The 26266-nt window shown below is 44.9% G+C and overlaps 2 protein-coding genes and 1 pseudogene across 3 annotated transcripts; all 3 read right to left on the bottom strand.

The window, feature by feature from the left end:
* Nucleotides 1-6236: 6236 nt before the first annotated feature.
* Nucleotides 6237-8415, bottom strand: UBQLN3 (ubiquilin 3). Its single transcript, XM_004443735.3, has one exon. The coding sequence runs from the start codon at nt 8202-8204 to the stop codon at nt 6237-6239; it is 1968 nt and encodes a 655-aa protein (XP_004443792.1). The 5' UTR covers nt 8205-8415.
* Nucleotides 8416-12704: 4289 nt separating this feature from the next.
* Nucleotides 12705-14937, bottom strand: UBQLNL (ubiquilin like). Its single transcript, XM_004444148.3, is given in 4 exon segments — nt 12705-13166; nt 13168-13337; nt 13339-13509; nt 13512-14937. Coding segments are annotated over 4 exon segments (1842 nt in total). The 5' UTR covers nt 14745-14937; the 3' UTR covers nt 12705-12898.
* A 158-nt stretch (nt 14938-15095) lies between these two features.
* Nucleotides 15096-24072, bottom strand: LOC147916603 (olfactomedin-4-like; annotated as a pseudogene). Its single transcript, XR_015552817.1, has 7 exons — nt 24046-24072; nt 23564-23650; nt 21717-22109; nt 20672-20886; nt 20331-20486; nt 19773-19964; nt 15096-17940 (listed from the first exon to the last, which is right to left on the bottom strand). The product of XR_015552817.1 is annotated as an olfactomedin-4-like (transcript).
* Nucleotides 24073-26266: the final 2194 nt, after the last annotated feature.

Raw genomic sequence — 26266 nt, 5'->3', positions numbered from 1 at the left:
CCACTTCTTGCCATATGTCCTATGGAGAACTCTAGTCTAAGGTAACACCATCTCTCACCTGAATGACTGCAGAGATCTTCTGACTGGACTCAGCTTTCACCCCTGTCAGTCTCTCATTCGTGCTCCACATCAGATGAGAATGAAATCCATACTCCTCCGTGCATGGGCAACAAAGGCCTTTGTGGTCTCCCTGTCTTTCCCGTCTCAACTTGAAGTACTCTCCGTCTCATTCTCTGTACTCTAGACACACTGGCCTTCTTTCCTTTTTCTTCAGAAGTATCAAACTCTGGATAAACTCAAGGAACTCTTTTATACTTTCTCCTCTGCCTGAAACTTTCTTCTCCCAGGTCTTTGAATGTCTAGCTTCCTCTTACCCTTCAGGTCTCTGCATAAATACTCCCTCCAGAAAGATGCACTCTGACTACCCTTCTAAAAATATATCCCTCTTCCCCTTATGTACACGGGCAAAATGCCTTGTTTATTTACTGCATGAAATTTATTTATTTATTTAGTTAGTTAGTTATTTTATTTTTTGAGGAAGATTAGCCCTGAGCTAACATCTGTTGCCAATCCTCCTCTTTTTGCTGAGGAAGATTAGCCCTGAGCTAACATCTGTTGCCAATCCTCCTCTTTTTGCTGAAGGAGATTGGCCCTGGGCTAACGTCCATGCCCATCCTCCTCTACACTATATGGGAGGCCGCCACAGCACTGCTTGATAAGTGGTGCACAGGGCCGGGCCCAGGATGCAAACCTGCAAACCCCGGGCCACCAAAGAGGAGCAGGCGAACTTCACGACTACGCCACCAGGCCAGCCCCAAAATTTATTTTAATTATGATTCAATAATTATTTATGTAATAGAAAGGGATATGAATAGAGATTAAGAGCATGGCCTCTAGAAACACTGGTTCATATCCCAGCTCCAGCTTCACGGTTTACTAGCTGTGCAACCCTGAACTATACACTTGACGTTCCTGAGCTTTACTTTATTCATCACCTGTAAAATAGGTTTACTAATAGTACCTACCTTATAGAATTGTTGGAAGAATTAAATGAGTTAATAAGCATAAAGATTATAGAACAGTGTGCTGGGGTTCAGGGACAGGCCACCCCAAGAGATGCAACTCTGGTATGTGGATTATTTTGAGCTGAAAACAAACAAGACTCAGAAGCCTCAGGAAGAATCTTTGAACTTCCCCCAAACTGCCTAAGAATTTAAGATAGAAGAGCCTGTCCCAGGAAGGAACTATCACTATAGATAGCTCTAGTATAATATGAATTAGGAGTGGTAGACAGGGAGCAACCTAGCAAGCCCCGTTTAATCAAAGTTCTCTCTTGGGTACCATTGCCTATAGACAGCCAAGCAAACATTTGTTTACCAAATAACACTTTTAATCCTCCTGTAAATTGCCTTCTCCCTCTTTGAAGTCTCTGACTTCTTTCTTCTTCTGCTTAGTCCAGAAAGACATATATGTGCCTCATTTTGCCTGACTGTCTTTGGAATTCTTCATGTTTATGTGAATTCCTCACGCACACAAATTAAACTTTGATTTTCTCCTTTTAACCTGCCTTATGTCATTTTAATTATTCTATTAGCCATAAGAACGAGAAGCGAAAAGGGGAGGAAATTCTCCCCTCCCCTACAAGTGCCTAGTTCTTAGTGAGTGCTCTGTGTTAGCTATTACTTTCATTTCTTGTTTGTTTGTTTGAGATCTGCTATCTCCACTATATCATAAGCTCCTTAGAATGGGAACCATATCTAATCTTGTTCAGCATTGTATTCCTAGCACCAAGCACAGTCCCTGGCTTATAATAAGTGTTCAGGAAATATTTATTGAATTAATGACATGCAAAAGGCTACTTGGAAAGAAAGCTTCACGATATATTATCAAGTTAAAAAGGCAGGCTTTACAACACTCTGTACAATATAATCACAGTTTTGCAAACTATGTGGAAAGACAATCATCATGGTATTAGCAGTGCTATCTGAGGAGTGAAATTATTGCTGATTTTTATATTCTTATTTTCCTTATCTATATCATCTACTATATATATATATATTGCTTTTAAATGGAGAAACAAGTCAAATTATGTTTTTAGAAAAGAAGAGGTTTAACTATGAGAAGAATGGAAGTTTTATGACTCGTTATCAAAGATGCATATGCTTCTGCTTGAGAATCAATGAAGTCTGACTGAAATAAGTATTCATAATGTCACTAGTGACAGCAGTTTCATCACAGCAATACCCATTCTGAAAATATAATGGGAAAAATTCACTCAAAATAACCAAAAAAATGTAACGTTTAAATAAACCCAATGTATAGGACTTACATGAAGAAACTACAGTTTTTATAGAGAAGTACACGAAACTTGAATGGAAACATTCCCTATTCTAAAAGAAAAGACTATCTATTGTAAATTTCTCAATTCTCCTTTAACTTATTAATGTAATGGAAAGCCCAATCAAGATGTCATTTGGCTTTTTCTGAAATTTGACAACTACTATAAAGTGTGTTCAGAAAAATAAATAGACAATATTAGACAATGGTATTTTGTGAAAAAACAATGAGTAAAGCATTGAATTTTTTGTCATTAAATATTTCAAAGTTAAAATTATTGAAGAAGGGTGGTACTAATAGATTAATTTTTTTTAAAAAAACATAAATGCACATATACACATATGTAGGATATGGTAAAGAAGGTATTTCAATCCAGTGTAGCTATTTGCAGGAGTCGGGGAGCAAAAACTCCAATTAAATACCACAAATCCTGCACCTCCACTTTTTTTTATTGATGTCATAATAGTTTATAACATTGTGAACTTTTAGTTACGCATTATTCTTTGTCAATCACCTTATAAATGTGTCCCTTCATCCCTTGTGCCCACCCCCCCCAACCCCTTTCCCCCTGGTAACCACCAAACTATTTTCTCTGTCTGTGTGTTAGTTTATCTTCCACATATGAGTGAAATCATGTACATTTTATAGGTAAAGATTAAAGCATTAATTAACTTGACAGTGCAGTGGTTAAGTGTGTGGGCTCTGGAAGTAGACTGTCTAAATTCAAATCCTGGCCCTACCACTCAGGAGTTATATAACTTTAAACAATGTATTTTCCCGCTCCCTCTGCCTCACTTCTCCTCATCTGAAGAATAAGGATAATAATACTACCTGCATTAAGGGACTAGTGTGTGGATTCAGATGTAAAGAGCTTGGAACAGAGCCTGGCATGTAGGAAAGCCTCAATAAGTGTCAACTATTATTTGAAACTAAATGTAATTAGTGAAACCCTAAAATATCTAGAAAAATAATGTGGGCATATATTTATGACAGAGATATTTGGAAATATCTAAAAAAAATAAAGAACACAGATGCATAAAAGCACTTTCTGTTGTTTGGATGATATCTTTTTCTTAAATTGCGGTCCACCTACCTGATGGCTATTTGTGATGCAAATCAGCATTGCAGACTTCACAGCTTTTTTGCTTTCTAGCAAATCTCTTGGTCTGAAGAAAGGGTACATTTTCTCTGGGAAGAGCCAGGTACTAGGCTCAGTATGACCAAAACTGACTCTGCTTCTCTTCTCCACCCACACAAACCCCTGGTGTGGGATCCGTCCAAGACCCAGATATTCGACTTGGACCACTGCTGATAGAGTGTGAGAGTCAGAGCCGGGACTGCAAATGGTACATCTCTGGAGGCCTGCCCTTTCAGTAACATCAGGATGCAGGGACCTCTTTTTCCCAAAACTCCAGCAGTCTTTATTTCCCCGATCACAAGCCATGGTCCTGTGATAACCTCTATTTGATTCATATCTACATAGTCTCCTTAAGCACTTTCTTATTTGATTGCTCATTTCCTCATTCATCATTCAATGTTCATCTATTCAGTCACTCATTGAGTGCTTTCCATGTGCCAGTCCCTGTGTTAGCTGCTAGGTGGAGGTCAGTGACCGTCCCTGCCTCAGGAACTACTTTTTCTTGGACACCACCATGGAGCTGGGCACAGGACTGATGAGTTCAGTCTCTGATGAGGCTAGAGCAAAGATTCCAAACACCCAATCGACTGTAGAGGATTCTCAACAGGATATGGCTGGAAAATAGCCTGTTAAATGAGCACTCTCCTCCCTAACTGGGACTTTTAGACCCAGATTCCCACCTGCTGTCTGCCCTGGCGAGCTGGGATTTACTTCATATGAGCCCTCATGCTTCCCTTAGGCCATATGAAAGGCAAATGAAAGCAGAAACCTTTCTTTCTCAGACCTATGAGGCCTTTCCAGGATGGGAGATAGAGATTGCATTTTACATCTTCCTAAGTCAGAGGCAGCCCCAGAACACGTGCCTTATTAGTTGTAGGAAACAGAGAGGCAAGACTCTCCTCTGCCTTTCCCTTAGCACCACAGTAAACAACAGTTCCTTTGATCTGGGCAAGAACTTCCCCACTGATGGGGAGTGATGTTGGAGGAAAAAAGAGTTTTGAAATCTTGTGCTCCACCTGGAGATTGAAACCTAAAACAGTAGGAGAAAGTTGCCCCAAAAGCTCATTGTATCTCTAAGCCACATGCTGGTAGCTAAAACGTAAAGACAGGTGGGTTCAAATACCTGGGTTCCAGGGGTAGGTTCTGTTTCTCTCAGTTCCTAAAAGGAATCTCAGCACTGAGTCTATGACCCCATGGCCTCTTTTACCATAGTGGTGTCCTTCCATCAAAGCTTCTTTCTTTCCTTAATAGGAATATAGCATTAATATTTTTAATGTTTACCTCCCATTCTGCGATAAAACTCTAACAGACTCTGCTGTATGTGTATGCTTGTGCACATGTACACAGGGTGTGCCCATATAAAGACGTATTTAAGTGTGAATATACATTGTGTGTTTGTGCATTTCTCCATAGTGTGTCCCTGTGTGAGCCCACAATTATATTTATGTGTCCTGGAAGACATGGTTCACTTTCTTGACTTATGAATCATAACATTTTTACCCTAAAAGTACACAGGTAATGGGAAGAAGCCGAGTGCAAGAAGGAATTTAGCCTGAGATGCTGAGGGCACCTCCTGTGTTTTATGCACATCCTACCTAAGTGCCTTTGTACAGAATGGTTCTTCTGCTTGAATATTCTTCCCTCCCCCCTCAAATCTTTACCCACTTCATTCATACCACTTTTCAGATTTTACTTTAGAGTACATACTCAGATCCTTCCCCATCTCCCAGATGAGATCAAGCCTCTGTTATGCTATTTCACAGTGCCCCCTGTTTTACAGCATTTGTCATAGTTTCTAATTATTTATAATGAGTACTCTTCAAATACTCAGTCTAAACAGTTCCTGCTACCACATCATAGACTCATGAGGGTAGGATCACGTCTCTTTACTCATATTGAATTTCTAATCCCTACCAGGGTGCTGAGCACAGAGTAGGTACTCAGTTTCTGAGCTAGGAATTGCAAGAAAGACAAAATCCAGGACAAGCTGAATCTATGGCAATGAAATCAACTCTCTTTACCTGGCTACTAGGAATAGTAACTTTGTAGACTTGGTGAGATTAGGAAATTTTAGAACTCAGCCTGAATCCTGCTCTATCTCTATTCTCTCAGGAATCAGCATCAAATCCAAAAAGTGAAAGTCACCTGTGGGACAGTCTTCAGGGGCAATAAAAATAAGAAACTGTGCCCATTTTTCAGTCAGGCTGATGGTAGAAAGCCCCAAAGAACAGAGTACACAGTGGCAGTTCCCACAGGACACAAAATCTGGGGGATCCCTGGAAGGACACCAGGAAAGCTGTGAGCCTCAGTTCACCCTCCTCTGTTCTCCACGCCTCTGAATCTTCTAACTTCAAACCTTTCAGTTTCCCCTCCAAGCCCTCCTGTCCCATCAGAGACAGCTCTTATCACCACTTCTTCTGCCATATCCTCCCCTTTTCTCACAGCCCACAAAGAATCAAACTCAGGCAGCAAATGACACTGGAGATTGGATGTAATTGCATCTCAAGATAGGCATAAGCAGAGCTCAGGCTGGGGCCCCACGATGGTACAGTGGCAGGGGTGGTTGGGTCACTCACAGCACCCCCTTTCTGTTTCTGGCTCTCATTCTTCCTCATTGACTCTGGAACAACATTGTTTCCACAGTAAAGGGCATCATAGTAAATTTGGTTCATAGTGAAGATGCATTCAGGAATGGGGGAGCTGGAACAGTGGGGTATGGAAAGGCACACAGGAAAAGATATGCTCTAAACAGCTAGAGCTCCTACGACTGCCTCAGCTTCTCCACAGCAGCATCCACATCGCCCCCCGTGGCGATAAGGGCCTGGAGATTGGCTTCAGGATTCAGAAAGCCCATGGCCCGGAGTTGCTCTAGCTGCACGCGGAAGTGAGTCTCTGGATGCAGCTGCTGGAGATTGGCACTAGCTAAAGCTTGCAACATCCGGAGGAAGGGAATGGAATGGAAGCCCAGCTCCATAGAGCCCTGTGCTAGAGGGACCCCAGGAGCTGGAACTGAGGGGGCAATCTCAGGCATAGAGACACATTCTCTAGGCTCTGTACCTCCTGCTATACTTCCCAGCCCTGCTAGGCAAGGCATGAACCACAGTAGGAGGCAAGGTGCTTCTGTAGCCAGGATCTGCAGACCCTGCTCAATCTGTAGCAGGGCATGCATGGCACGAGGGTTTGCCATGGCTGCCTGAAGACGCGGCAGTGGCGGCAACTGCCGATGCATCTCATCCTGCAACTGTGGGGCCTGATTCATTCCAGCTGGCCTCAGAGATCTTGGATAAGCTGGTGGTGGCAGCCAGGCATGCTCAGGGATTCCAGAGGTAGCTTCCATGGGGGAAGGTGGTGAAGAAACAAATGGGACTCTGTTGGCAGCACCCCCCAGCCCTGAGATAAGATCAGGCATGTTGGTATTATGGCCAGTAGAGCTGTTCCTTGCACCATCTTGGCCTCCCTCTTGTCTAGTACTGCTCTCTGTGGAATATCTCAGGAACGCTGGGCAGGAAGACTTTCCCTTGATTGCTACTGACTCCTTGGGGAGAGGCTGGCCTGACTCAGGATCCTGGGATGAGGGTGGAGTTGGCGGAACTTGGTTTCCTGGTGGCAGTGGTTCTTGGCTTGGGCTAAGGGTGGATGGAGTCCCCTGCAGGTAGGTTCTCAGGGACTGGGGGCTCTCATATAATTGCTGGAGATAGTCATAGAGCCCTATATTATCCAGAATGTTGGGAACCCTATTTCTAATTTCAGATACATCCTGGTGCCCAGGCTGCCTGCTTTGCCTGCTACCTGAGTCTCCATATGTGGAAGCCCAGGGGTTGGGAAGAGGGTCACAATTCTCCATCCTTGAAGGTTGGCTGCTGCTGCTGGTAGTATTGGCACTAGTGGTAGTAACAAAGGGATTGCCACCAAAATGCTCCTGTACTGCATTAAGCATTGGGTCCATAATATCTGTGTACATGGTACGAAGCACATTGTAGCCACCAGGGATGCTCTCCAGGTTACTGAGTGCCCGGTCCTGGCTACGCATCATCTCTTGCATCATGGCAGGGTTGCGTAGAAACTCCAGGGTCTGCCGCATGATTTCAGGGTTGTTGAGAATATGCCCAATCTCAGGGTTATGCTGGATCAGCTGCTGCATATGAGGATTATCAAGAACCAGCTGCCGTACCAGGCCTGTGTTGGACAACAGACCCTGTATGAAGGGGTCATCAATGATCTGAGCCACCAACTCAGGCACAGATACATGCTGCCACAATGGTGAGCTTGGCTGGTCAGGGAAACTACCAGAAGTGAGGTCCAGCCCATTAAGGCCTGTGAGGACACTTAAGCTAAAAGTGTGTGGCCCATCTGCTGGGTTAATGGAGCTTGGTTGAGGGAGTGATCGAGGGCTTGGAGCTAGGGTAGGGACTGAAGCAGGTGGGCACTCAGCGCCCATGGTGCGGCGCTGCATCTTGATGACCAGGTGGACTGTGAGGCCATCTCGCACTCCACACTGTGCTAGTGAGTCAGGGTCCTTGAGGATTTTGCCAGCAAAGATTAGGACTAGCTGGTCAGGGTGAGCCTTAAAGCGATGGGATATCTCTTCCTTCAGCTGCTGGATGGTGCAAGTGTCTGTAACTGAGAAATCCTCCTTGTCTTTGGGCGTCTTCACTGTCACCTTGATGAGGTGGGGATCCTGGACCAGTGCTGGGCTGCCCTGTGGCAGGGCCTCTCCGCTTTTGGCCATGGTGGGCAGCAGGAGGCCCAGGTCTGTGGGGACACAGCTGGGGGATGGGAATGGGAGACCAAGATCATCTTTTGGGCAGTGGTGAAAGTAAGAAAGGTGAGCAGAAAGAGAGTTTGGGGTCTCAGGGTGGAAGAACTGGAGGGTCCACGTGGAAGGAAATTTGAGGTCCCAGGGATAGGATGTTCTGGGAGGATTACGGGTTTGAGAGATATTGGGGTCAGGGGAGGGGAACCTGAAACCCTGGGAAAGAGATCCATAGTTTATGAGTGGCAGGGCAAAGACAGGAAGAAGGGCTCAGTTTGGGGAACACATACCAATCAGCTGTGGCCCCTTCCTTCCTCTTATACGGGGCTCCAAGCTGCCCTCATCTTGCTGAACAGCCACCCCTGAAGCCTTCTGGGTTGGAACTCACTCCATCAGGCCACCTCTGTGACCTCAGCACTGACATCACAGCCCCATACAATGGATTTTTGAGACCTCTCCAAGGTGGATCCCTGGGAACTTTGTATTCTCTGCCCTTTAACTCTTCTATTCCCTTTATCTTAATTGCCTTCTTCACAGTGAGGGGCCTGGGCTGACCCCTCCTTCTCAACCAATAATCCTGCTTCTACAACCTAGTATGCAGTATGTGGAGACTCAGACAAGGGTTGGACAATTAGGAAAGACTCCTTAGTCCTTGTGTCCCATTAAAACCCAAATTCAGCTACTCCTCAGATGAGCTTTTTCTTTTTGGCATTCTATGTTCCTGTCTTCTCTCTGATTCAACATTAGCTACAAATTCTTTATATATTTTCAAAGTATTGACTTTCTAATGGATAGGATCTAGGGTATGAGAGAGGGGTAAAGGATGACATGAACTTCTTATTTTACTTTTTTTTTTAATTATTATTATCCCCCAGATGAAGTCAAACAATGAATTGTCTATTTGCTAAGATAAAAAAGACCAGGGAATAACGTTGTTAAACAGAAAATTAAGAGTCCAGTTTTACATATATTTGAGATGTCTATTTTATATCTAAATGGAAATGTAGGAAAGTAGTTCAATATCATGAGTCTAGAGTTCATCGCATTGACAGAATATTTAGAATCATGAGATTAGTGATTGTAGTAAAAGAATAGAGGTAAAAAGATTGAGTCACAGACACTACAATATTTAGAAGTCTAGAAGATTTGATGGATTCAGCAAAGGAAATTGAGAAGAAATAAAACATTATCTCAGATAAAGAAAAGAGAGAAAGAGGGAGAGAGAAGGCAAATGAAGAGTTTCAGAATGGAAAGAGTAAACAACTGTGTTAAATGATGCTGGTAAGTCAATAAGATGAGGACTGAGAGTTGACCACTGGATTTGACCAGAGAGAATTAGGATCCACGATGAGACCAGGTTTGGAAGACTGGTCGGGGCAGAAAACCTGACTGGAGTGGGTTTAAAAGCAAAGGGATTGGAAAGGAATTGGATCCAATAACAGTATTGTAAATAAGAGAGAGAATGATGGCTGTGTGGGAACGTGGGGGTAAAGGCATTTCTGCTTGTTTTTTTCGTAAGCTGAGAACATTACATCACGTATTTATTCTCATGGGAACAATCCAATGAGGAGGGAAAAATGATGCTGAAGAACGAGAAAATAATCACAAGAGTAAGTTGTTGAGTGGATATATTAGAAGGACTAGGATCAAGTTCCCAAGTGTCAGGCTTGATTTAGGAGTTTATTCATTACAACAAGATGGGGTGCAGAGTGTGAGGGTACAGATTCAAGTTAGTTGGTCTATTTAGTGGTGGAGTCAAGAGGAAGTCATTTCTGATCACTTTTGTTTTCTGGTTGGAATAAGCAAAACATCAGATAAGACTGAGAATAGAAAAAGGGATGTTGATAGTTTGAGAAGAGTAGAAAAGGTATGAAATGATTACCTCAAAGAATAAGGTAGTGAATTGACTAGGGCATTGGAATTTCAAGTGTGGTCCCCAGACTGATGGCCTCAGAATCACCGGGAAACTTGTTACAAATCCAAGATATGGGGACCCACTCTAGACATATTGCATCAGAAACCCTTGGAATGAAGCTCAGAAATCTGTTTTAACACACTCTCTAGGTGATTCTGATGCACAGTCAGGTGTAAAATATTGGAGTAGGAAAATGCAGTAGGATTATTAACAGGCCAATTAAAGCTCTTGGCAATAAATTTACATGAAACTAGTCAGCACATTGAATGCTTTTCTCTGCCTACACAGAGATTAGGCAGAATTGGATATAAACATGGTGAGGTTGCTAAGTGAGTACTATGCCAGAATGATTATATTGGTAGATCATGGAGTAGTGTTGAGCTAGAAAACTGGTTAGGAAGCAAAAGAAGGTGCAAGGAGGACACCTACCCTCTTCTGAGTCCACAGGGAATGAAAGAAGCAGCCAGCACTGGAGAAGCAGAATCCTCGGTGAACAACCAGATTGCAGTTACAGCAAAAAGGTGAGAAAACATTTAGAGAGAAGGCTGTAGATAGAGGATTTTGCTGTTGCTAAATTATGAATTCTAAATGGTAGGGTGGAAAGGTTTGGAGAATTGATGACAAGTGTAAAAGTGAGTTAGGTGAGGGATTTTCAGAGCAAATTAGGATGAGAATCAGACAGATGACCTGGAGAGTTTAGGCTTTTTATGTAAACTGAGGCACACAGGGTATAAGGCTTAATCAGATTAATTAATTGGATAAAGATGTCTTAATGGGGATGTGAAAAATCAGTTTTAGCTATAATTTCTTTCTTGAGATATACATTTTTGGCAGGTTGTGTGGTGGAGTGGGAGTCTTTGGCAGTAGGTTTGCTAGAAGCACTTAGAGCTTTGTGGACCTGTCCTTCGCTCTTGCTGATGGCAATGTCAAGGCTAGAGGATTGGTGGTCTGTGAAGAGCACGCAGATCTCTTTGGGTCCTCTTTGCAGACCAGAATCTGAATGCTTCTCACCACTTCCGCTGCTCCCACTCCAGTACCAGAGACTGCCGTCTCCCACCTACTCTACCACAAAAGCTGCATAACTAACTGGTCTCCCTGCTTCCAACTTTTTCCTCCGCCACAGTCTATTCCCTGCTCAGCAGCCAGACTGACAATATTGAATCACTCCCTTCCTTTGCTCAACATCCAGCAGTGCATTTGTATTGCATTCATAGTGAAACCAAAGTCCTCTTTAGACCCACAAAGCCCTTCATGATTTATCAGATGTTCTGTTTCCCCCCCCCATTTTTTTGTTTACTCCACTCGAGCTACAACATGTCCTTGTTATTCTTCAAACACAACAAGAATATTCCTGCCTCATGGCTTTTACTCTCATGCAGCCTTCTCTGCCTGGAACATACTTCTCCCAGGGAATTGCACGTTCAGCTCTCCCAATTCCTTCTGATTTCTGCTCAACTGTCACCTTTTCAGAGAGGCCTTGCCTCATGATTGCCTGTTTAGGATAGCTTATCCTGCTTCATTTTTCTTCATAGTACTTATTACCACCTAAAATATCTATAAGTTAAATTGAGTATTGTCTGTATCCTCCATGAAGGAAAGTAAACTCCATAAATAAATAATTTTTGTTTTGTCACTGCTATTTCTTCAATGTCTAAAACAATATTTGACTTATTAAATTACAGCAAGAGCTTATTAAATTATTTAATAATTGGATAAATGAACCACAAATGTTTGTATACCAATTGGCTGGCATACTCTTGGTGAGACACAAAGAGCAGGAGATGGACCTTGGGTAACTGTAGAAAACACAAGCTACAAACCTTTGATATGCTGAAGGATGTGATATTCTTGGAAGGTGCCATGCCTCATGGAGGTCTGAGTTTGTGGTGACTGGAATGTGCAGTGAGGGTGGCGGCAGCTGGATCTCTCTGTGCTAAAGAGAGATTAGTTACAATCCAGCAAAGCCCTATGATTGTGACAATGGCAATTAGTAAGAGACTCCTAATAGGATAAAGACTTATCAAGACCCTCCTGATTTGTGGATTTTTCCTACTCTGGCCCTCCAGACCACTCTTCTTCCACTTTAAAACTTGAACAGTTTGGACTCAAGAAATCAAGGAAGTCTTTAGGACTAAATATCTGGGTCTATCTATGTTATATTCTCCCCTTTTTGTATGAATGTGTTATGACTCTCTTCCTCTACATGTGGGTCTGTTTATGTGTCTCTAAGTTTTTGTGTGTAGCTATGTATGCACATGGCTGTGTGTACTGTGTGTTGACTTTACATGCCTATATACATGAATCTTTGGCTATGTGAGCTTGTGCGTGTGTACACACCTGTCTGAGGCTACATATGCATATTCTTGCGTATGTGAGCATGGTATGATATCTGTGCATGAGGTTCCATGTGTACAACTAAGATTCTCTAACTCTTTAGTAATATATGCATGTGGTTTGTGTGTGTGTGTGTTCATGTATGTCTGGTAGGTGAGATAGGGATATCACAAACAGATAGTTGCCTTTTTTGCAAAAGAAACAAAGCCAAACCTCACATGGGGGCAAGTGGGTGTAGCCATTTTATTGACAGATCTTCCAGCCATGGCCAATGGCCTATTATTCAGTGAAGAATGCATTGTTTGGTTTCTCCTATTGCAGGACTTCTCCTGGATGGAAACATCAGAAGAGGTGGAAAAGGCAGATGAGGTGGTCAAATGGATCAGAAGGCAGGTAACAAGCAAATAGGTAGGCATGCTGGTTAGAATCCATGGGATCTCTTGAGGTTGTAGATAGCAGCACTGGTGTCCCTCTCAGTGGCAACGAGTGCCTGCAAGTTGGCATGGTAGTTCCCAATTCCCATGGCCCCAAGAGACTCGATTTGCTTGCTGAAACAAATCTTGGGGACTTGTAGAAGGTGGGAAGTGTCTCCAGCTAGGGATTGTAGCCTCTGCAGCACTGCTCCAGATTTGTGGCAGCACTCAGGCCCTTTCGGGTCAGCCATACCTGGCACATCCCAGGCCTAGGGTAGTGTCGGGGTAACTGCAGCTGGGTGCAGGAAGCCAACCCAGGCCCCATAGGTATGGTACAACCCAGCGTAGAAGAACAGGAGCCTCTGTGGCCAACAGCTGCAGACCCTGCTCAATCTGCAATATTGCTTGTGATACTTTAGGCTTTGCTAGGGTTCCAAGCATGTTGGAAAAGCTGGTTCTGCTGCAGAAATGTGGGCAGCTGCTGCCTCAACTGTTCACTCAGCAGGGGCATACTCATGAACAACATCACATGGGCTGCCAGGTAGGGGTTGTTCAAAAGCAACTGCAGTATACTTCCTGTGTTCTGGGAACTTGTCTGCTCATCTGACAGCTGGAGATCATCTTTAATCTCCGGCCAGAGCTATCTAGAGAGATAGCGGCATTTTTGTCTTCTGCCTGGGGCTGCTGGGTGAGGCCTATGCTAGGTAAGGCTGGTACCCCAGCTGGCTGCTGAATGGCACAGGTATGATTCTGGGCCTTGGTGGCAGTACTGGCCCTGGAAGTATGGTTTACCTTCTTGGAGGTAGCATTGGTTGAAGTGATTGAGGATAAACCACAAGAACTAGTATAGATGACTCAGGTTGTAGGGAGCTGTGGGAGCTGGTCCTGCTGTTCCTGGGGTGGTGGTGGAGATGGGGATAAGGACTCGATTTGTTCAGGCATTTGTCCTTCCAGAAGAGCTGAGAAAAGGTTGCCCCCAAAGGGATCCGCTGAGCTGTTGAGCATTTGGTCATGGAAATCAGCATAGCTCTGACCCGTTGGCAATGACTGGGCATTGTCTCCACCTGGTATTGTCTTTAAACGCAAGTATGACTGTGAGTTCAGTGGATGCTCAAGATTCTGTGCAGGTTGCTGGATCTGCATTATTTCTTGAATCATAGCAAGGTTCCTCGCCAGCTCCAGAGTCTGGCATAGGATCTCAGAATTGTCAAGGGTGTGTGTGACCTCTGAGTTCTGATGCGTCAATTGTTGCACATCTGGGTGTTCTGAAATGAACTGTCTCCTGAGGTCCGTGTTGGACAGAAGCCGCTGGATGCTAGGATTCTCCAGCATCTGTGCTATGAGCTCTGGACTACCCACTTCCAGGTCCTGGGTATGCACCTTGGGTGCATCAGGCTCCACAAAAAAAGCTGATTCCATTGGGGTGTGACTCACACCAGCAGGTTGGTATACCCCACTGCTGTTTCCTTTGGTGTTTCTATCCCAGTGACAGGGCACATTGGTCGGCAGGTTCTGGAAGGAATGGGCTAGGGATCTGGAGCCATGTTTGGACTTGATGACCAAGTGGATGGTGTGGCCATCCATGATGCCCCTCTGGCTCAGTGTGTCATGGTCTTTGAGAAGGCGGCCCATGAAGACCGGCACTGGTTGATCCACTTGGCATTTAAAGTGAGCAGATAGCTTCTCTTTGAACAGCCTCACCAAGTTGTCATCAGCTATCATAAAGTCTTCCTGCTTGCCTGATGTCTTCACTATCATTCGAGTGACACTTGAAGAGATGTTTTCGTCTGCAGGCAAACCTGAAGGATGCCCAGTCTCAACCATGCTGGGTGTTCGAGAGATGATATGCAGCATGGATCTTAGTGGGTGGGCAGATGAGGAGCAGGTGGAAGCAGGGGCAGAAGGAGTGAGGGCAGGCAAATGTTTCTTCTGGCCTCCGTCTCAGGTGTTGTGTTCTCAGGCAGCAGGCTAGTTTTCTTGTTGCCCAAAAAGAGATGAGTGACCAGGTTGGGGCCAGGTATTTTGCGATGTTGTACCCCTACCCCAGTTCTCCAGATGTGGCCCAGCTGAGACCTGTTGTGGCTACTGATTCATACGTGGTACAAGGTGGGCTAAGTGGAGATGACTCCTCCCAGAGCTGCCCCTCCCCCTGCTCCACCCCCCAAGAGCATAACCTGTTCAGAGAAGAGATATTGTCATGTAAACTCTAGCCTTACAGTCTCTGCCAGGACCAGCTTGGGAAGGATGACATATTTGGGGGGGCCAGGTGTCCATAATGCAATAAAATAAGACATATTTCCAGAAAACTGGGGATAAAGTTCTCAGGATGAAACTATTAAAAAAAAATAAAAGACCATCTTGCTTATGTGGGATGTGTGTTTCTCTGTGGTGCTGTGTGTGACTCCCTTGCAGAGATGTCAGGATTGTTGTATGAAAAGTTGGCTCTATTGAAGCCAAAGATAAAAAACCGCATACCTGTTGGTAAGAATGGTATCTCTTCCACAGGAAGGAGATTATTCCTTTTGTTAATGATCTGGAAAAAGTGGGAGCTTAGAAAGGAAAGTGGAGCAAGAACAAAGTTCTTAAGTGGAAGAGGAGGTCATGTTTTTCTCTGGGCCTAGATTTTGGGACTTTAGACTTAATGAAGAGTGCTCCCACATGGTGGGAAAAAATTTCCTCTATCCTAGAAGCTGGAGCAGGATTAGCCAGGGAGGCTCCCTCTAGGAGCATTCCAAACTAAAGGTAAATGAGCCATTCCTTGCTAGGTATTTTTTATTCACTTATCACTTGGTCTTTTCTACATGTCATTATAGCAGAATTTTAAGAATAATTTGTTTCAGTCCTAGCCTGATCTTAAGTGCCCACCTCTGTGTCAAAACATTAAGGCAGAGAGATGTCTGTGAATCAAGAGGTGAGGGTGGAGGAGGTTAGTAGTGAAATTCCTAACAGGACAGATTTAGGCAACTAAAAAGCCAGATTCCCAGTTCCATGCAAATTTGGACAATGGTGTTTGGTTTTTATTTGGGTAGCAGATGAATTTTTCTGTTAGTTGATATGTTAAAATGTATGTTTATATCTATGTTGACGTTTGGGTGTTGATAAAGATATCATATATGTAAGAGTGGAATGTGTATGTCTGATTAGTATACTTGTGAATGTATGTTTGTGAAAGTGTAAGTATGAGGCAGTGTGTGTGAAGTATTCTGGTATCCTCTGTGTGACTGTGAAGATTTTAGGGTCTGAAACTTGACATTCCATCCACCTGCCTAAGGGGAGGTGCACCGTGCAGATAGATAAGTGACAAACAGAGAATCTGGGCCCATATGTTCTCAGTGTGTGGACAACGAGCAAAGACACTACAGGCAGTTTGCCAGGAGACTTCCTGCTATTACACTAAAGGATTCTTTATTGAGAATGGCTGGACCTCCAGCCCAATCCATGTCAGACTCTCCTTATGCTCAGCCATCAGTCGCTCACTTTCTAGAGCAGGACTCAGGCCTGAGCCCCTCACTCAATTGCACTCAAAGTGAGATTGATTTAGGACAGTGAAACATTGATTTCACACCAAAACACTGCCCCTTTTCTATTCAGGTACCCCAGAGGAGGTTGGGAATAAGAAAGGAAACTTCCATATCCCACTCTATTGACCAGCTTCCCTGAATCTTCTGCGCTGGAAACAGAGGATCCCAACCTGAGGCTTACAATTCTAAGCCTAGCTCACAGAATCCTACAATTGATGGAGCTGGGCTCACAGTCTTCAAAATACAGAATATGAGATTTGTTTTTAAAACTGTGAATCCAGGTGCCGGCCTGGTAGCACAGCGGTTAAGTTCCTGTGCTCCTCTGCTGTGGCCCGGGGTTCACAGGTTCGGATCTGGGGCATGGTCATATGCACTGCTCATCAAGCCATGCTGTGGTGGTGTCCCATATAAAGTAGAGGAAGATGGGCAAGGATGTTAGCCCAGGGCCAATCTTCCTCAGCAAAAAGAGGAGGATTGGCAACGAATGTTAACTCAGGGCTAATCTTCCTCACATACACACACACACAAAAAAAATCTATGAATCCAGCTCCTACAATTCTAGGATTCTGGTGAAGAGAGGGTAATATTTCCCAGGTAGTGTTTTGTTTCCCAATCAAACAACAATCAAATCCACCTGGACCATTATTAAAGAAAACTTTAAGGTACTAATTGAAATATTAATTGTAAAGAACTAACTAGATATAATCAATGCCTTCCAATCATTAGGGCTGATGGCCATTTTAGGGAGTGGTCCACCTGGAGAGTGAGGAGGAGGACACGCTTCTACCCATGCTTTGCCCTGAGGTCTCAGGGCCTGGAGGGCTTGTCGGGTTCTGGTGAGGCCTAAGCCCCAGAGGGCACTTTGGCTGGTGGTTTTTGTAGCCTGTGTTTCAGTGTCAGGAAGCTGAGGTCATAACTGATCAAGTAACCATCATCGTAGACATAGAGCTTATGATCCGATGTCTGATTAGTAATTGATGCCATGCAGTGTTTCTAGCATCTTATCCAGCAGGATACTGAGATGGCGCTTCTGCCTAGCGCTGGTATCAAAACCATAGAAGATCTCCTCTTGGTGGGTGCTCAGTGAGCATATGGCATAGAGCACCCCACAGGCCATGAAGGCCCCTGACAGGGCTGGCTCGTACTGGCTGGTGTGCCAGGGTTTCTCCACTTCTAGAGTGCTGGCACTGAGACAACTCACAACCAGGTTACCCTTGCTCTCCTTGGTGGCATAGAGCACCCACAGATGCTTCTCATCATGAGCAAAATCTGTCTTTCCAGGGCACACTAGCATAGGAAAAGTGGTTGTTGTAGGTGGCACCAGGCAATGGGTGCCACAGGACCAGGGTATTGGAGAAAAGGTCCACCTTGGCCATGTCCCCTGTGCCATAGTAGTTAAAGTACATGAAGTTGTTGTACAGGGCATTGCCATTGCAGTCACCATAGCCCGTCTTCCACTGCTCATATTTCTTCAGCAGTACCAGGTCGTCATAACACTTGTGCAGCCAGTAGTAGTGAGAGTACCCAGGCTAAGCCGCACACCAGAATCATCAGGGTAACAAAATGCTATAAAAAATGAGCAGGCTAGTGTTTAAATTGATAGCAGAGACTTTGGAATCAAACAGAACTGATTTTTAATCTCTCTTCTTTTACTTACAATATACTATGACAAAATAAATAATGGTAAAAAAAACAGTAACAGTAATAGTAATAACATCAACAGCAACAATGCCTAGTAGGCACAGTGTGTGCATTATGTCATTTAATTATAAAAAGACCCGTAAGGTAGGTTTTATCCCAACAGATTAGTAGACTGGATCTTAGACAAGATAAGTAAATAGTTCAAGGTCACTCAGCTCATAAGTAAAATCTGTAAAAGGAATAACAAAAGAATCCACCTCATTGATTGTCAGGACTGACCAAGGTAAAGCAAATAAAATAATTAGAAGAGTAGTCGTCTCAAAGTAAGCAATCAACAAGTGCTAGCTGTTATTTTTTTCTTCTTAATGGATAATCTTCTGTACCTAGACTCCACTGCCTTCCATCTGCCATTGAGACACAGGTGTCCTGTAGCAGGACACAGTTCTGGAACTGGGTTCAGGGAGATTTGCGGTTATGAGGTCATTTTGGAAAGTCCCTTAAACTATCCCTGACTTATGAGTATTGCCATCTCCTGCCATTGGCTAGTAAGTCTTGCCTTACTCACAGAGATTTTGAGAGGATTTAAAAAGCAAAAGCAAGTAAATGTGTTTCATAGGCTACAAAATGTCTGCGGGGATTGGGGAGCATTATTATCAATAAAGCTAGTCTTTCTGAGATGAGCTTCCACTAGAGTTCTTCAATGACTGATTCAACCCACATTCGTCCCTCTCTCCCATGACCTCATAGTCAATTGGGTCTATGTCACACTTCTATATGTGCTGACTTTAAGCACCCATCTGTGAGTTGCGCCTGCCTCCCTAGCCAGGTTGCCAGTTTATTGAGGGGCTCATCCATCTACTCATTGATTTATTTAGCCATTCTTTTATCTATCAAATATTTATCAGCACCTACTATATTATCCACACTTTTCTATGTCATCTCACATGGTATTCTCATATCTTTAATTGCTCTCATTTTACAGCTGGCTAAGAATAGGTCTGACATGTTAATTCATTTTTCCAAGGTCACTTAGCTTAAGTGGCAGTATTGGGATTCAAACTCAGATCTGTTTGACTTTAAGTCTCAAGCTTGGTCAATTTCATCCTCTAAACTTCTGAGCAGAAGTTAGGATTCTGAAACCCAGGTGTAGAAGAGTTTGTTCTTGAAATAAGATCAGGCTAGGGATAGAACCAGTTTTGGATTACGTTGAAATTAGAAATTTCAGACAGCGGGTTTGTAAAGGAAGCTCATGGCAGTCTGGGCCATCCTTAACCGATGAAAGGAACATTAAGAGGTAACCTGTCAGTGAGCCAGCCTGGTGGCGTAGCGGTTAAGTTCGAGCGCTCTGCTTCGGTGGCCCTGGGTTCACTGGTTTGGATCGTGGGCGCAGACATATGCACTGCTCATCAAGCCATGCTGAGGCAGTGGCCCACATAAAGCAACTAGAAGGATGTACGACTATGACATACAACTATCTACTGGGGCTCTGGGGAGGAAAAAAAAAGGAAAAAAGGAGAAAGATTGGCAACAGATGTTAGTTCAGGGCCAATCCTCCTAAAAAACAAAACAAGAGGTAACCTGTCAGGCCTAGGCCATATTTGTCCAGGGGCACACCTAAAACAGAGAGAAGAAGCTGAGATGGGGCCATAAAAAACACATTAGGGTAGAGGTAGGGGACATTTGGAATAAACCTGGTTGAAAAAGAGAAGTCATCCTGGACTCACCTGCCATCTGCATGAAGAGGGGCCACCCAGGAGAGGGAAGAGGCTGGATTGGGTGCTGAGTCTGGGCCCCAGGCACCTGCCTTGTATGAGAAGCCTATCCAATTAAGCTGCATAACAAGAGGCCTGGGGATGTTCTGGAGGCCTCCATGGGCACAAGAACCTAGAGAAGAGAGCAGGCAAAGTATGAGCTAGGTGTGAAGCACACAACCCACAGGAAGCAGAATATGAAAGCATAATAATTGTGTGCATTTGAGTGTATGTCCATACACCTGAGTGCATATAAAAGTGTATAAGCAGGTGCCATTTTGCATGAATAGAGGTTAGTGTGTATGTCTGAATGGGTGTGTTTATAAGGTATATATGAGTATGCTCATGTGTGAGAGTGTACTAGTCTCCGTCTGCATCCCTTAGTGATACACCAAACAAGGAAATCAAAGATTTATTCTACATTAAGATCTTTGCTACTCAACTCTCGGTACACCATAGATGATCTTGCATGCCCAACCCTGTCCTTGTGGAGATGAGATCTTGGGAAATTCAGTCTTAGGCATCACCAGGGTGCAGGGGTGCCCTGAGGCTTCTTCTTGCTCCTTCTTCCTCTCACACTCACTCAGCTGGCCCTCAAGGACATCCATGTCCTGGCTAACAGCATGGAAGCTGCACTGGTCAGACTCAGCCAGAAGCTTGAGTGTGAGGCTGGCGTTAGCCACCTATGGGAATGAGATGCCAGGAATATGGGTCACTGAGTGTTCTTAAGAACTGAACTCAGGCTCGATATTTCTCAGCTCGGAGTCTTCTTCCCCAGAAAGACTTGATTTTGGAAATTGTCAAATTTGCGATTAGATTAAACAGGAGGCTATGGAAGGGAGAGAGATTCCTTAATCCATCCACGTACCTGGCTCTGGAGTTGGTAGAGGAGGCTCCCAGTCTCATTAACTCCTCCCTTAGCCTTAAGCTGGGTCATGAACTCGTATGCTCCGTCCAGCGCCAGGCACAGTAAGTTGAAGGCTGGGGCCTCATAGAAGGCAGAAGGGCAGGAGGATTCCTGGACTCCAGGTTGCAGTTTCTTTCCAGGACCTGGTTATCCTGGTCTTCAATGGCTCATGCATACTCACTGACATGGGCATGGGGTTTTGGACAGGCCGTTCCCCCAAACCTCAACACCTGTGGCTCTTTTCATCCATCCACATCCCCCTACAGCCTACAAAATATTCTCATATCTGTCACCTTATTTGCTTCCATTAATAGCCCTTGAGGTGAGCGTTAGTTTTATTTCCATTTCACAGCTGAGAACACTCACATCCTTTTCACTGCAGGAAAAATAACTCTTTCCCCTACACAATCTAGATTTTCTCTTTCTTTTCCTGGTTAGATCCACACTCTCAGGAGTCACTTGGTGAATAAATGAATGGACAGACTCCCAGCTTCCAGTCTGGCCCCATCCCATCAATATTCCCTAGGAGCTCCATGAGTGACCATTACAAAAAGCAACTGACCCCATCACACTGCTGATGCAACATTTCTAGTCATTCATCCTTACTTATAGCATCAATTGTAAGTGCACCAGCCTGACCCTCAAGTCTCTCCACACATTGCCCTTATTTTATCTCTTCGAATCAAAGTCTTTCCTACCTCCTTTGCACTAACCATCCCATTTCCAAGCCTTTTATTGTTCTATACAATATTCCTATCTTCCAATGGATCCATACTCGTTAATTCGCCCATTAGTGTAGGAAGCACTTCCTACATAAGCCTCTCTATACTCTTACTACCACTGAGGTTCTCAAGAAAAGTCCCTAATTTTCCCTTCATACTAAGGATTCATCTCAAAGATGGGGGCTGTGTTTTCTTCAGCTCTTTCTCTACCACCAGGGCTCATCCCCATGCTGAGTCCAGGAGAGGCTATGCTTGTGTAACTTCCAGCCTCAGCCCCAGCCCACAGCTCCAGCACTCACCCTGGACAGCTCCTGCTCATACTTGCCCATAAGCTCCTGGGCTGTACTCCGTAGCTGCTCCAGCTGCTGCATGGGGATGAGGTCCTTGGGCAGGTGAACCACACAATGGCATATGCTATCCTTATCCACAGAGCCTGGCACATTTCTCACCAGCTGCAAAAGCGTGGCCACAGTCACATTAAGCATAACGATGTATGTTGGGGCACGTGCACTGTTTGGGAACATGCAGGAGAGGAGGCTGATGCTGCTCTGGAGTGCCTGAGAAGAGATTTCTCTGCACAAGAAGATGTTCTTGACTGTCTGGGCATCCTTCCGCCATGAGTTTGAGTGACTCTTCCCTTGATTTCCCAGAACTGAAGTGCAGTCCCCTTCCAGCTCCTATTGATAGGGCACCCTCACCTACCTCACACACTGGCTGCAGTTCACATAACTGGAAGCAGACTTCCTGGATGCTCTGTGAGAGAGAGGAAAGCCAGTCTGAAGAGAAATGTTAGAAGACTACCTTGGGAGCTTCAGTTCTCTGACGTACCCCCTCTGTAGAGATTCAGTGGATTCCCACAACTTTGCTTTATCTTGAACACAGCAGGGACAAAGAGTTCCAAATCATCAAAGAAGGGAAATTAATATTAACAGCACATGGGGAACCAGAGTCTGGACTGATATTTAGCATTCACAAGAAAATGACAAGGTATGACTTGTAACTCCCATTTTATATCCTCAGAGGATCTGAGAATTTAAAAAATTTTTACGAAGTCACATGATTAATAAGTGACAAGGATGCAAGCTGCCCCCAGGTCTTATGTTTGTCGTAGATGTAGATCCTGTGCTTTTACTCCTGAGGAGCTGCAGAGCTCCAAACTATGTTGGTGTGGGTACACAGTGCGGGCCATCAGGGTGAGGGTGGGAGGCAGCTGCCTTGCTTCCGCTAAACAGAGTGAGGGGAGAAATGTTCTAGGGAGAAGAGATGCATAATTTGGGGTCTTCTTCCCCTTGCCTATCATCTTACATTTTCACTCAGAGCTCAGACCACTGATTCTAGAACAAGACTGCCTGAGTTCTACTTCTGGCTCTGTGACAATGGGTGAATTACTTAATCTCTCTGTGTCCCAGTATCCTTGTGTGTACATGAAGATAATTATGTTTTATTTTAAGTATTATATGTAAAAATTATATTAGTGAAGACTCTTACTGGCCTTTGGTAAGTCATTTTTATTAGTTATTAGTTACTGTAATTCCCCATGTCCATCTCTCCACTCCCATTTTAAAGCTAGATGAGCCGGTACTGGATTGAAGCCTCCTTCCCAAGTTGTTGCTTAGGCCTGTGGCACCTTGCAGAATCTTCAAGAATGAAGATGTATGGCCTCTGTCCTTCTCTGAATAGTCCCACCCATAGTTTCTCTGGCCTCATAGTTAATCTGGTTGTGTCTTCAGCCTGTAAGTCAGCCCAATAGTTTAGCTTTGGAGCATAACGAAGCAGAGGTCACACACCAACAATAGACCAGGCTGGCCTCCCTTAGCTCCAGAACCCTTAGCACAGGAAAAGAGTGGCAGGCTTCTGCAGAAACTAGGCCTCATAAAAGGGCAAGGTGTACAGCCCAGAATTCCTCCATCTCTCACCTTCATCCTGTTTTCCCTCTCTCACTCTATGCTTGCCCAAGCCCAGAGATAATCAGAGCAGATAGAGTATCCCGTCCTCTTTCCAGCCATCTCTAGGTCTCTCCACCTTCACTCTCTCCCAAACCTAGGGGTTCTTGAAAAGGATCAGAGGAGTGAAAGAAGCCAGTCCAAAGCACAGAACCATCTTTCTACCTGCTTGTGATCCCTCCACCCTAGTCCTGTACCTGAAGCTTTCCTGGGAGCACCAGGGGCAGCTGCAGTAGTGTAGTCAGGAGAGCGGAGACAGGCTGCTCTTGCTTCAGCTGCAAGAGTGAAGTAAGATCTTTGAGCTTCCCTAGGCTTTTATCTCTGGTCCAAGTGAATAGTCTCAGCAAGAGGGGCACAGTTTTCATCATCTGAAAGAACTAACTGTGCCAGAAGATGTGGGGAAGTGTGGGGGTAGGAGCTGGGAGAAAGGGTTGTGATAGAATGGTGCCTCCGAAGACAGGTGGAAGTGAGTTTCTCACTACAAACAGAGTCTTCCTCAGCCATCCCAAGCTGACATCTGCTCTCACCCTGCTGGGCCCTCTTGCCCAAACAGATTATGGCAAACCTGAGACATCTTATGGGGACTTTGGGATGGGTCCCTTCCAGGAGGGACTGTGGTCTTTCCCTCAACTTTGAGGGAAGGACTATCTATATGGAAATGTAACTGTACCTGCTCAATCTTGAGGACAGAAGCCATTTACTTAATCGTGTACCCTTGGATAAGGGCTAAGCTGTGTATCTGGAGGGATTGCTTCAGCAGTCCTGGCCTGCCATGTTATGTGCCCTCCCTCACCCCTAGAAATTTATCTCCTCCACTATTCTAGGCACTCTAAATATTTCTATCCTACCCTACAATTCAAATATATCTTCCCATTCAAGCTCCTGATCCCAGCATCCTCCATTGCCTGTCCTTCACAAAAGCCCCCTCCCAATATCTTCTAACCAGCCAAGGATCCTCTAGTCCTCTGGGCTCCTGACTGGGGTATCAGTACAGAAAAAGAAGAGTTTGGCTTCTGGGGCCTGGACAAGGAGTCATAGCTCAGTGGTCCTAGTGCTGGCCATCCTAAATTATTCTCTCCTCTTCTGCTATCTCTCTTGAGTACTTCTCAGGCAATGGCTAGGCTCACACCCACCCAAATGCCTAGGGGGATGTCAGATTTCCTATAAAGTGTGATCACCCTCATTTTTCCACTGAGGAATTTGGTCTCTGTAGCTCTGTTATCTATATCCTTTATTACTTCTTTACTTCTCACTGCACCTCCAACTTCAAATATTGTAGGCGCTAAGCACGAAGGCCCTCTGCTTACTCATCATATCCTTTAGAATGCTTTGCCTAGCACGTAATACTTAACAGAGAACAGCATATGAAGCCTCCACTTCCCCTTCTAGGGAAAGGGTCCAAGAGCTTAGGTGAATGTTTGACTCCAGGAAGCTGTGCTCAGGGTTCTGTTGGGAAAACCTCAATGAAAGATCACACTCTTACCCTGCTTTGCAGATTCTCACACACTGACTTCCTGCCCAAGGTCAGGAATCCATTCTCTGCCAACTCCTCTAGCCTGTGGTATCGGGTCCAGAGGAGCCACAGAGGTTAGTGAGATAAGAGAGGAATGAGTTGGAAAACCTAAGCTACATAGAGCAGGAAACCTATCCAGAATGACTGTCCAGGTGGGCATTACCAGAACTTGAGGGAGGGAGAGACAGAGGGAAGGAAGGGTAGAAGAACAGATAGAGCATGAAGCATGACACTAGTACTGGGGTCACCGTCCTATTTTTTGCCAACTAAAACTAGTGAGCAGTACTAGTTGGAAAAGCAGGAGAAGGGTCAGCATCTGAGCAAAGTGGGAAAACAGCTTAGGGAAGCAGCCATGGTATAGTACACTCCCTTCCCTCCCTGAGCCAAAAGGTCTCCCAAGATTTAGGTGTTAATCACCCAGGCCAGAACCATGTCAGTTCCCACAACTGTGTTCTGTTTTATTCATATGGTACCTTTTCCCCAGCCCCTCCTGTCTTCATCCCTTTAGCAAACATGGAGTTCCTTCTTTGTGTGACACACTGTACAAAAGGCCCTACTCAGAGCCACTTTTCATTAATTGGGTTCTGGCTGGGCAAAGTGACGGAGAAAGACAAGATCCTGATTCCCAGGCTGTGTCCTGCTCCTCCTTGTCTGTCATGGTCCAGGCCCAACCTCTTTTATATGTATGTGATACATCTATGGAGATCAATACAGAGTTAGAAAAAGCAGGAATAGTCTATGCACAGTAGACCCAGGCAGTGAGAGGTAAATTCATTGTGCACTCTGCCCACACGATGGGAACAGGGCTGGGGTGAGCATAAGGCCACCTATCGGCAGATGAGGGAGATGCCTTCGTTAGAACTCTGCCTCAACGGGTCCTGCAGCACTGCTTGGCCAGCTGAGGGCACGCACTGGAGAAAGTAGGGTGCTCATTCATTCCCGTGGAGGCCCTTTCAGGGCCCACATCCCGCACTGCCCCTGCCCAGCAAAGTCGAAGCAAGTGCCTGAGCCTCTGAGCAATCTGCTGGGTATGCACTCTGTAGACCACAGGATTAAGTGCAGGGAGGACCACCACGTAAAGGTTAGCCAGTAGGATGTGGATACGGCTGGGCACTGTGTGGCGACCAAAATGGTGAGCTAGGAAGGAGAACAGGGCAGGTGTGTAGAAGAGAGTGATGACACTGGCATGGGCCCCATAGGTGCCCAGGGCCTTGCAACGGGCACCATGGGATGGCAGGCGATAGATGGCACGGAGAATGAGGACATAGGGAGCACCTATGAGCCCTAGGTCAGGACTGGAGAGAGCAGCGTAGTGGCCAGACCATACCAGATGTTGGGGCGCATGTCGCCACATGCCAGCCGAGCCACACCCATGTGT

The sequence above is a fragment of the Ceratotherium simum genome, chromosome 7 (assembly GCF_057802395.1).
Source record: "Ceratotherium simum simum isolate JZ-2026a chromosome 7, ASM5780239v1, whole genome shotgun sequence".
NCBI classification, from domain to species: Eukaryota; Metazoa; Chordata; class Mammalia; order Perissodactyla; family Rhinocerotidae; genus Ceratotherium; species Ceratotherium simum.
This window is presented reverse-complemented; position numbering and strand designations above follow the sequence as displayed.

Bases quoted from the DNA above. Each gene is read 5' to 3' on its own strand.
- UBQLN3 (XM_004443735.3), bottom strand. From the start codon at position 8,204: ATGGCCAAAAGCGGAGAGGCCCTGCCACAGGGCAGCCCAGCACTGGTC.